Genomic DNA, 11,457 nt, shown 5'->3' with positions numbered 1-11,457 from the left:
TGTGGAAGGGGGCGGCCGCAGCGTAACGGGAAGGGCGGTACGGCGCGGCGGCGCCTGTTTCCTCCGGCGGCTGAGGCGGTCGGGGCCGGGCCGCGCTCAGCGGGGGCCGGGGCGGCGGCGGGATGATGATGGCGTACTTCGTGGAGAGCTTCTGGGTAGGGACGGGGTGGCACGGGGCGGGGGCGGGACGGGGCAGAGCAGGACACGGGGCAGCCGGGGTCTCTCCGGAGAAACCGCCTCGGCCCTTCCGCCACCCCGGCGACTGGTCTGGGGCCTTGCGGCGGCGCGGCTGGCGGCGGCGGCGGCGGGCCGGGGAGACGCGGGGTGCCTGCGCGCGCCGCCGCTGCGCGCTCCCGGGGGGCGGCGGCGGCGCCAGCGGAGCGGCCGCTCGGCCGGCAGCGGCGCAGCCTGCGGCGGGGCGCGGGGACTGTCGCGCCGTGCCCCCGCCTCGCCCGGCGCCGCTGTGCGGGGGTCCGCGGGGGGTGGCTGGACGCCGGTGTCGAGGGACGTGCCGGCCACGAACCGGCGACCCTTGGCTGGGGGGTCTTGTTCAGCGTGGCTTCGGCTGAAGTCTGGCCTCTTTCCCTTAAGCTTCCCAAACAATGCAGCTTTTTGGGGGAAGCAGCACTGCCTGTGCTGTTCTGCGTTCGCAGCATGCACGCGCAAAACTGCGCTTCCGAGCTTGATCCCTCTGTACCGAAAACTCATTGCTGTCTGCGTGTCAGAAGGTACAGCCTGAGCAGCAGCCAGCYAGAGAAACAACAGATCTTCCAGCCTGCTTTAGAAACATAGTTTGTCAGTCGTCTTTGTAGATAGGCATTTTTTAAATGAGTAGATACATTTCTATGGAGAAAAGCTTAAAATACGAATTTGAATTCTTATTCAGCCTCACATGAATTAAAACTTGTGTTCATTGCAGATGCCTCTGGACTGAAACATTAAAATAAGTGTTCTTGTAATCATCAGGCAGTTTACAGCTCTGCTGCTTTACTGTATGGTTAGTTTTTAATATGCGTCTCTACCAACTAGCAAGGAAAATGTAAATGTAAATATTTGACAATACAGAAATAGGAAGAGGAGAAAATACTTTAGATCTGTCTGCTTTTTCTACATAAACAGCACATTTTCAGTGTTTAGAGGAAACTAATTTCACAAATACAATATATTATTCTTAAAAATAAAGCGTAGCACAAGCCTGGTTTTGTCCTTTGTTGGAAGCCTTACATTTAACTTTGACTTTTTATTCTAACTCTTCTTTTAGACAGAATATTAAAATTCAATGAAACAAAATATTAGATTTGCTATCTCATATGAATCTGTTTAGTTTGAAGCTTCTCTGTTGGAGAGGGTTATTAAACTAGCATGAATATTTTCTTTATCTGTTATAAGACAATAAATTATTTTAATATAAAAATTCACACTTTCATTCTAAAAATTAATATTTTCTACTAGGAATAAAGTAGTAGTTTTTATTCAGCTATCTCAAGTGAAATCAAACATTTTTCAATTTAAATGTGTTGTTTAACAAAATTTTGGTATGTTCTTTTAGCTGTTTGTGGGGTCAACTGTGTTTTATGCTGGTAGTAAGTCAGTAATACTGTTAGATCAGTAAAGGTAGTGGGCCATTCCCACACATTCTGTTGCCCTGTCTGTGTCTTCATAAATGCTACCAGCAAATATGAGATAGTAGACATGTACTCAACCCCCCCTCCCATTCTCCCTTACTGGTCTACAAACCTGCCTTATAGCTAGGTTGGCAAGACTCCTAGTGTGGGTTCAGCAATGAGTGCCAAGAGAAGGAGGTTTTCTTCTGTTAGCACAGTTCATCTACCTCCAAAAATGTCTTAAAGTAGGAAGACAAGCATACTCTTCTTGCTTGCCTTGCAGTTATGACAAAGACACTAGACAAGCTCTGAAACTTGAAAATTTGACAAAGAAGCATCTGCAATACCATGGACAGGGTTTTCTTTTGTTTAGAAGTAAAATAAAAAGTAAAGGATTGCTGCTTCCCTGTTGATGTGGGTAAATATCTTCTAAGAATAACTGTGGTGTCTAAATATGATGGGTTTTATGTCTGAAAGTAATGAGTTTTTACAGGTCCTGGGAACCAGACATAAATACAGATTTGTGCATTTTGAGTCATTAGGTTTGTCCATTTTGGTCAACTTTTCAGAATGGTTTATTGTTCAGAACTGTTACTGTAGTACTTTGTAAGATACGGAATACAAGCCCTTTATATGCTTTGAAATATGGTGACAGAATTAAGGTGAAACTTAGAAGTTTGCTGTGGAAATACACTGAATGTGTAATGACTAGAAAATAAAAGAAATCAATATTTCATTGCAGTATTGCATAGAACTTCAGAAGAATTGTGTCCTGTTTCTCGCTTTTGCCTTGGCCTTCTGGGTAGCACTGGGCAAAACCTTCTGCTTTCTTATATCAGTTCCCTCATCTATGAAATGGGGTACTTATGCTCTATGAAGTATTGACATGAAAATGAATCTACACAGTATAATTAATGTTTAATTATACATGTACATGCTGTCATTAATTTTCCCCTGAAATTGTGCATTGGAAATTGAACTCTGGACCTTCTGCTTTAGAAGGTCCTTTACTGATTCGATAACTTTCTGTAATTGGTAGGAAAAGAGATCAGAAACTTGAGGGGCTTATCTGACTTCTTGAGAAGAGCAGAGTGACATATACATGAATGTATATCTGTTTCTTACGCACTGTTCTCTTTTAAGAACTTCCTGAAAAATACTCTCATGTAAACAAAACAAATCTTAGTTTCTTTATAGTAATAGTCTTGTAGTTTATCATTACAGATTTTCACATTGTATTGCTTTTACAGGTTATTTGAGTAGTTGCAGTTATTTTTGTAGGGATTGTAAGAAAAACGTGCTTTTTCCAAGATGGTTTTGGACCTGTCAACTGCTTCTAAGAGGTCATTGAAAGATAAACAAAGCTATTTTCAGGACATGTAAAGCTGAAGTACACAGGCTTTTCTGCAACTTGAAAAATATAGGGGTCTGCAAATACACAATATAGTTCAGTACTTTAGAGCAGCGGTTTTCAAAGTCAGTAGGACTTTTTTTGTGGTATCAAAAATTATGAACAAATAGTACAGACTATAAATGGCTTTGATTCTTTGGCTTTGATTCTTATGACTGAGTTTCAGGCATTCAAGTCACATGACCAAACATTCCCAACTCCTAAWTAGGTTGTTGTCATAAAACATTGGGTGCTTGCTGCTATGTATGTGCTATATCAAAGCAATGATGTAATTTAAAGGGATGACTTTCATAAGTTATTTCCATTATACATAATTAGGTTTTGTCACTTTGAGTACACTGATACCAGTACAGTAGAATAAAAAGCATTTATTATCATTGGCTTACTGCTTTCTTAGCACTACTTGGGAAGTATTGCACAAGCTTTGACGTAAGTTTGATTTTGAATTGATTGGTTGAACGGTGCAGGTGATACTCTTGTTATTGAAAATCTATTAAACTGTATTAAGTTAACCAAAATAAGTCACTTCTAAGCCAATATATATTTCCTATTTTTTTAAATTAATTTGATAAAATTGTTAGAAGTTCTATGTGTAGCTGAAAACTGGTCTCTTCCTAATGCTGTGTATGTCAGCTCTGGAAATTTTGTGATCTAAAAATGTGTGTTTAAATTAGCTTTGACTTATTCCCCTTATTTGTTAATTACTTAATGTTACCTGTAGCTTTTGAGAATATGGTTGTGAGGAAGATTCCTTTCTTTCCAGGAGCTTTTGTAACATGTAAGAACTGGCCATATCCAGAGTTAATTGTCCAACAACTTTGTGAAGAGACTTATTCTAATAAATATAAGACACATTCTCTTATGCGCTTATGTAATATGCTTGACATGGAGACTTGTCATGCTTCCATTTGGATTTTCATTCATATGTTTATGAATGGCTACTCATCTGTTTGGCATTTAGTTGGATGCTCAATTTCAGGAGAGCTGTTGTACAATATTTGTTGAGTTTTCTCCCTCTGTGTTTGTGCATTTCACATGGCTGGAAACTTTCCCTCTTTTTCATGTAAATATTTTTAATTATCTACATATTCAGAAAAAATATATATGTCCTCCTCCAAATGCATAGAGCTTCTCTGGAACTGACCTTTAATTTATTGAAACTGGAAGAAAGAAATTGAAATTGTCAGATCCCTTTTGTTTTTAGACTTGCTCAAAACTTTTCAAACTGAAGATGATGTTTGTGTTGCCTGGGTCATCAGGCAACTACTTTTTTATACTTTTAGATGCTGATGAGCATCTATCAAACTATCAAACCTTCATAGCGTGACAGATGCTCTCAATTTTTATAGGTCTTTCAGAGACAGTGTAATTGAAAATTAACTACTGATAGCTAACTTTGAAAAACATAACACTGTAATATTTATCAGAAGAATATTTTCACGTATACAGTGTCCATGGTAAATTAAATAAACTCATTTCAAACAGTAGGAAGCAGTAATAGTTTAAACAACATGACAGCAGTGTTTATCAGAGCATCTAAAATGAGTTTATTTTAAGTTTACTTGGGGTTAGGTGAAGTTCCATTGCTTTATTTCATTAAAGTCTTACTCCTTTAGGAGTGAATGAAAACAAGTCAACAGTATGAATGAATAAACCATAATGAATAGTATATGTCTTCCAAAGCGTGTAGGTAAAGAGGATTTTTATTGTTATTATTTGTAACTTTCATTTTAGAGGTACAGGAATGAACTCCCAATCTATCATTCTGTTACACTAATATTTGTAAATTAATAGTTAAACAGGGTATGAACATACAGTCTATTGTTCTGTTACATTAATATTTGTAAATTAATAGTCAAATAAGGTATTTTGTAAGCTGTGTTAATCAAATCTTACAGTTGTTGAAAAGCTGCATATAGTTTCAGAAAATACCTAATTTGAACTTTTTTAGTTTTGAATGCAATTCTTGTGGTCGTTTTTTTCTCAGGAAGGTTATTTAGTCACAGATATCCTCTATTCCTCTCATATTTTATGTCACGAAGAATACAATGCTGTTAAATGTTGTTTTGCAATACAACCGGGTATTGCATGGCTGTTTTAACTTTCAGAATCTCCTGATTTTGTTGTGGAGTGTTTAATCTTGTGCCTTGCTAATAAAAGGGGGTTGTGCTCCTCCCCCCCCCCCCCCCCCCAACGGATTGGTTGTCTGCAGTTATTAGTTGGCATATTGGTTCAGCTCTGGAACTTTCTTGAAACAGACAACGTTTTGCGATTGAAAGGACTTTTATGCTAGAAGAATTATCTTTATTTGGATTCTTGCATGCATAGTATGTTGATTAGGGGTGTGGGTTTTTTCATACCCCAACTGACATTGTAGTGTGGGTGGTACTTTTAAGTGTAAAACTAGCTGTAGGACAGCCTCTCAGGAACTGAGCAAAACAAGAGGCAAAAGATAGACATTTTTCTTGAAGCAAGTAACTTTATTGCCCATATTCATTCTCTTCTAGGCTTTTCCTTTTTGTATACATGTAAAGTTTAGCATTCATCAAACGAGGGGCTCTTTTTTGGTCATATTTCACTAATATATCATGTTTGCCATATGCAGTTGTAAGGTTGAAAACATGAATAACAGAGGCTAAATATGATTTGTTTAACTCAAGTGACAGCATTTAATATTTTGGGTTCAGCAATTTTACTCAGCTTGAAAAGATTTTCAAAATTACCTGTGGGTTTTTAGTATGACCAATAGCTATCTGTGGCCTAAAACCTAGCAAGAAGTTTAAGAATTAGTTTGTGCTTAACAAACCATTAGATGCTGTGTATTCATTCATTCTGGTGGAATATAGGGAAATATGGATGAGTAATTTGGGTGCTAGGCTCCTTTTTGGATAAAAAGGTTACTTTATAGTTGTGCTTTCAACACAAGTGTAGAAAGCCATTTTAGGACAGCCTGGCTGGGGTTCTCCTGATCTGTATGGGATTGTTGTTTTTAATAAATGGAGTAATGACCAAAACCGTAAGAACAAGAATTCATTAAAGTATGCATACCTCCTAGAAGATTATTTTTGTTTTGCTTACTACTTCAATTTTTTTTATTARCCTCCTGTTCAGTAAGGCTATAATGGTACATCAAAACTAGGATTTGAATATTAAATTTTGGAGATTAATTTACTTCAAATGCTCATAAAATGAGATCTAGATAGATCAACACTTTTTATGGTTGAAAAAAAATCTTTGTAATTAAGTTGAAACAACATTTCTGAATGTTGCAGCTCAAGTGCTTGCTTGCCCATTCCTAGAGAATAATTTGTGGGCTTGAGAGGCTATTTTAAAAAAGGATTAAAGGCTATGACTTAAGTGATTTATAATAAAAAGTATAGTTTTCTCATTCTGTTCTGTTCCTTCAATGCAATGTGGTAATGTGATCATGTTTGGAAGGCTGAATAGTGGTGAAGGATGATCATGCATACTGAGCCACTACTAACATAGGTTATAAAAGCATGGGTTAAAATGATGGCAATTCACCTATTGTTGAATGTTTCTTACTTTGCTGAACTTGGTTAGGAAAAAACTATCTTTATCTGAACTTCTCTGGTCAGTCTTCTGAAGTTTGACCAAAATCAAAAGGTGTTTAAGTACACGTGCCTTTTAATGTCTCACCTGCTAAGTTTTGCTGTCAAAACAGTGTTTGCAGCTGTCCTCTTCTTTCTTCTCCCACTGACTAAATGAGTAATAAATATCTGACCGGTCATGGAGACTTTAGAATAACCTTAATAATTGAGAAACATTTGTTTACATTAGGTAAAAAGAGCATGCTAGATAGAGAATATTAGCTTTTTGCACTAATATGCATTACTGTTGAAAGGTTTTAGTCCAAAGCAGAGAGAGCCTGTACATATACAACTTGATCAGAAACAGGAAATAAATACTGCTACAGATTCACCCAAACTTCTGTTTACTATACCAAATGTAGGTTTTAAATTCAGAATTATCTTTATATGTAGAAACAAAAATGTATTCTTAAAAAATTTTAAAGTCTAATAAAAATAGTTTAGCAAAACAGGGAGTTCCTGTAATCTGTTTCCTGTTATGCACAAGTCATGGAAATACTGAATTCTGACTTGACAGTTGCTGACAGGGTTACTTTCATTTCCATGAGAAAATCATAGCAGTTAGTTTTTGATGAAGGGAAATGGAAGGACTCTCTGCCCTCTCYTTCTGTGATTCTAATTTATTTTGTATATAAAGTGGTCAGTAGTGTCTTATTGTAGGCTTATTTAAATGAGGTGTTTACTTATATTAGAAGTCTTTCCTCCTATGGCTTGCTGTCAGGAGGCATATATGTTACATCTACTCTTTTACGGCATTGCCAAATGGTAAACCTCAAAAAGAACACCAGCTTCTGAAAGGAATTTTGTTAGTTCTAGGGAAAAAGGAGAAAACTGCTAATAAAATTCTAAATAATTAAACAGAGACTACATGGAGAGAGGACCACTTAAATTGTACATTCTCATACACAGTTTTACAGTTGTTTTTGCAAAGTTATGACAGCGTCATCCTCAACAGATGACATTTTACCCCCCAAATGATATTCACAGAGTGGTCTGTCAAACTGATCTGGAAGTACGTTGCATATAACCGCATAGGGTATTATCCATGATGAAAGAGGCTCTCCTTTCTCCAAGATCTAGGCAACTGCTAGAGAAATCTGCATCTGACTTCACTGGCTTTCTGTCATAGCAGTCAATGGTAATTGCTTCTGAATGGGAGTGGAAGGTCTCCGTTCCCTCAGTGGTCTGCTGCATTTATTTATTTTTAAGTAGGCTAGTACTGGACTTTCAGTGACCCCAGCTATTGCTGTTGGTGTCAGGAGTTAGGGGATAAAAACACTTAATGAAGAAAAATTAGCTTGACATACAGCTTCCATCTACAGAATTTTGCACAACATATTGGGGGCATGCTGAGGAAAAACAACCAAAAAAAGGCTTGTTGCCATATGTATGCATACACAGTATATGTATTTGTTTTTCTTAAATTCAGCCACCTTTTTTCTGCTTAGTCACAGCATATATCTCTGTCTTTATCCTAAATACAAAATCTTAATTCTGATCAGTATATGAATATTTGAGTCAGTCTTCATAAAAATAACTACTAAATAAAGTAGTTGTGGATGGACTGTATAGCTTTTCCTATGCAAAAAAAGTCTGCTCTCTGCAGTGAGATATCATACCATATTTGACATAGTTAGGTATATGTCTCCAGAGATGAGTGGAAAATGCATAATTTATAGAATTGTTATCAGGTTAATTATCAGAACTCTTGATCATGTAATCTGTAAATAATTGAACAGTTAATGTGCAGTTTTGAAGTCTAGACGTGTGTGTTTGTAGGCAGAGCCTGATATTGGTAAGGTAGTCTGACACTTGGCATTGTATTAGTAAGTGAAAACAGGTTTTAGAGCTGTGCCAAATTTAAACCACATAGTCTCTCAGTTCTGGGAGTCTTGCTGCTTTGTTTAAACCTTAATGTATCTTTCACGTAATTTCTTGGATTAATAACTATTGATAACATAGAAAAGATGTGGCTTTCAGGGGATTTTTTTAATTTGGAAAATATCTGTTCTGTTTCTCTGCTGTGCTTTCTGTTGTTGACATCAGGTCAAGAACAAGTAGGACTGACAAGAAAACTTCACTTAAGTGGAAAAGTTAGTTTCTTTGCAGTAAATTTCACTTACAGTTAGGGAACAAGAAGATGATGGGATTTGGTTGTTCTGAATCGTGCCATTTTGTAAAGCTATGCAAAGTTACTTTTGTGATAGATTATCAGTCCTCAGGAAGACTGCAGCCAGATGCTGGGTCATGGCTACGCTACCCTTCCTGTATTTCTAAACAGGCAGGAAATTTATGGAGCTCCAGTATAGAGGAGATTAAAAGCTACCTCATTATGAAAAGACACTTTAAAAGTTTATAAGCAGTCTGTGTTCAGCACATTGTGTGCAATGTATTGGCTTATGTAGAAGAAACGCATTAAAGCCAGGGAAAGAGAGAACAGTTCGTAAGGGAGCATTTTATTAATTTTTCTGGAAGAAGTGCTTAACTTACGGGTAAATGTTTTTCTCTGGATTTGGATGCAATAATAACTTCAGAGTGGTTAAAGAAGAATTTAGTTGTATATCATAATTGAAAATATCAGTGAGGTCTTATAGAGTCATTCTGGCATTTCAGTAATGTGATAGCGTTCATCAGGCTTTATATAGAGTAAATACAGAAAGTTAATAAGGTACCTATAGCTGCACCAGTAATGAAAATTATTCTGTGCCTCAAACTGTGAGGAAAGGTGGTTAGATATCACAGAAAGGGTGTTGAAACTGTTTTATTTTTGCAGAGATCTTACTTGTAATAAAATTAGATCTGGCTTCCTCAAACATAATTTGTTAGTTATTAGTTCTTAGTTGTATTCCCCACATGCGGAGTATTTAAAAACTTGTTTGTAGAGCACTGTATTTGGTATCATTAATTGCTCCAAACAGCTTATTGAACTTTTACAGTTAGACTAGTACTTGAAATAGTAAGACATCACAAAAATAAAAGCACAATTTACATATTTCCTACTAAGTTGTGTTCTTATCCTTTTTTGTCAAACTTGTAAAATCCATATTCTGTAGATAGTTCTCTTTGCTATATTTTAGTATATTCAGTTTAGCTCTGCTAGTAGTTTTCACAGACCTTTCTGTAATTGCAGTTATGCTGAACTGATCTGCATTTTGATTAACTTTTTCAGGTTACAACTTACTGCAACCTTAGGAACATTCATTTTATATTTTTTAAATGCTTGAAACAAAGCTAATAATTCTGGATAGCAGTCTGAATCCAATTGCCTTCATTCATCTGTTACTTGTGAATTTATTTGTGTATATGTGTGGTATCCTCTAAGTGAGCTTCTTATGTTAATGATAAGACTGCTGTATTACCTAATATTCTTCACATTTAACATGTGGGGCTACTCCTGTGGCTGCTGCAAAGTTCTTCATTCACCTGTAGCTGCTTCCACTTACTTAGGTTGGCAAATCGCTGCCTGCCCCAAGCTTTCTGCTCCCACTTCTTCTGCTGTAGCAGTGCAGCTGTTTGTGTCCTCATAGTGATCTGGATCACTGAACTTTATTTGCCAGCTTTATTTTTCAGCTGTATAAGTTCCCTGATCCTATGTACCTTGTGGGTGCCCAAACAAGTTGTTTCAGAACAAAAGAGACAGAAATGATTGGCGGGATGTATGACCATATCCTCAGGCTCCTCTCGCTGGAAATGTAGAGCTGCCATTGTGAGAAGTCCACGATCCTACTTCCCATCTTTCCTTCCGTTCCACTCTGAACATACGTGCAGCTTTCCTGAGGGCAGTACTACTGTGTCATTTGTAACAGTGGCATTACGGATCTGAAGATCCTTTTGTAAGGGAGGAGGGGAATGGATAGATGGACAGCAGCAGTGCTGTTATGCCATGCCTTGCCTTGCCTTCCTTTAATCCCCATTGTTGCTTTCTCCTTTCTGGGGGAAGTTCAACATGGTGCCAAAGTGATAAGCTGGCTGAGCTTATTAACTAGTGTTTAGGACAGTGTTCCAGTTTTAATGGTGAGATTTGCCTAACTGGTTGGAAAGTATTTTAAGTTTTAAAACCAAATTTAAGAACAAGCAAAGTTACCTGTAGAAAGGAAGAGATTAGTGGTTTTACCAATTTTATAAAAAATAGAAGAAGGTCTGTGAAGTGTGAAGACTTGGGGAGGTAGGATATCAGATGATTCTGAAATTTGAATTTCACTTTATTGGGAATAATGAAAGATATGAGCGAATGGAAGGGGAAGGCAATATTAAATGTTTTCAGTAAGATAGGGAGTAAAAGAATACGAGAGCTGAAGAAGTCCGGAAAAGAAATGGCTTTGAATATAGCCTAGAAATATATAACAGAAGAGTTGCCATTAGGTTTGGCAAAGAGGGTAGTACTGGCTACTGAGGTAATTTTTGGTTCCAGTGTTTTTATGTAAGGGATTGTAGGGACTAATGGAGCTATTGGGGGTGCAGGAAAGGTTGAGGAATTAGAAATAACCATTCTGTTCATGAAGCATGAAACTTGATCAGTTGTTAAAAGGCATACATTTTATACTTTGTTCTGTAATTGCTTTAACATGTTGCGTTTGATGGTTCTACTTTCTTTTTATTAATCTTTAGGGGGAAAGGAACAATGGCTTTGACGTCCTGTATCACAACATGAAACATGGACATTTGTCAACAAAAGAATTAGCAGACTTTATTAGAGAAAGGTAAGTATTTATCTTTGTTAATCCTGGCTCTAACATACTATTTGTGGTTTCTATTTAAAAGTTTATTGTTATGTGTTGTAGTAACATGCAATATATATATATTAAAAAGAGCAGTATAAAGTATCTCATAT

The 11,457-nt window shown here is 37.2% G+C and overlaps 1 protein-coding gene across 7 annotated transcripts in view; it reads left to right on the top strand.

The window, feature by feature from the left end:
- Positions 1 to 11,457, top strand: part of FCHO2 (FCH domain only 2) — an 86,080-nt gene continuing 74,623 nt past the window's right edge. For 2 of the 7 annotated variants that reach the window (XM_026057340.1, XM_026057341.1), the window contains exons 1-2: positions 3 to 155; positions 11,235 to 11,326. In XM_026057340.1, coding sequence (XP_025913125.1) covers positions 123 to 155; positions 11,235 to 11,326 — 125 coding nt within the window. In that variant the 5' untranslated portion in view covers positions 3 to 122. Of the gene's footprint in view, positions 156 to 11,234; positions 11,327 to 11,457 lie in introns of all 7 variants that reach the window. The other 5 variants (XM_026057337.1, XM_026057336.1, XR_003252120.1 and 2 more) reach the window with 4 other exon arrangements.

Source organism: Apteryx rowi, unplaced genomic scaffold, assembly GCF_003343035.1.
Source record: "Apteryx rowi isolate R43461 unplaced genomic scaffold, aptRow1 scaffold_139, whole genome shotgun sequence".
In the NCBI taxonomy this organism is placed as follows: Eukaryota; Metazoa; Chordata; class Aves; order Apterygiformes; family Apterygidae; genus Apteryx; species Apteryx rowi.
The sequence above is the reverse complement of the archived record's forward strand: the minus strand, read 5'-3'. Positions and strand labels throughout refer to the sequence as shown.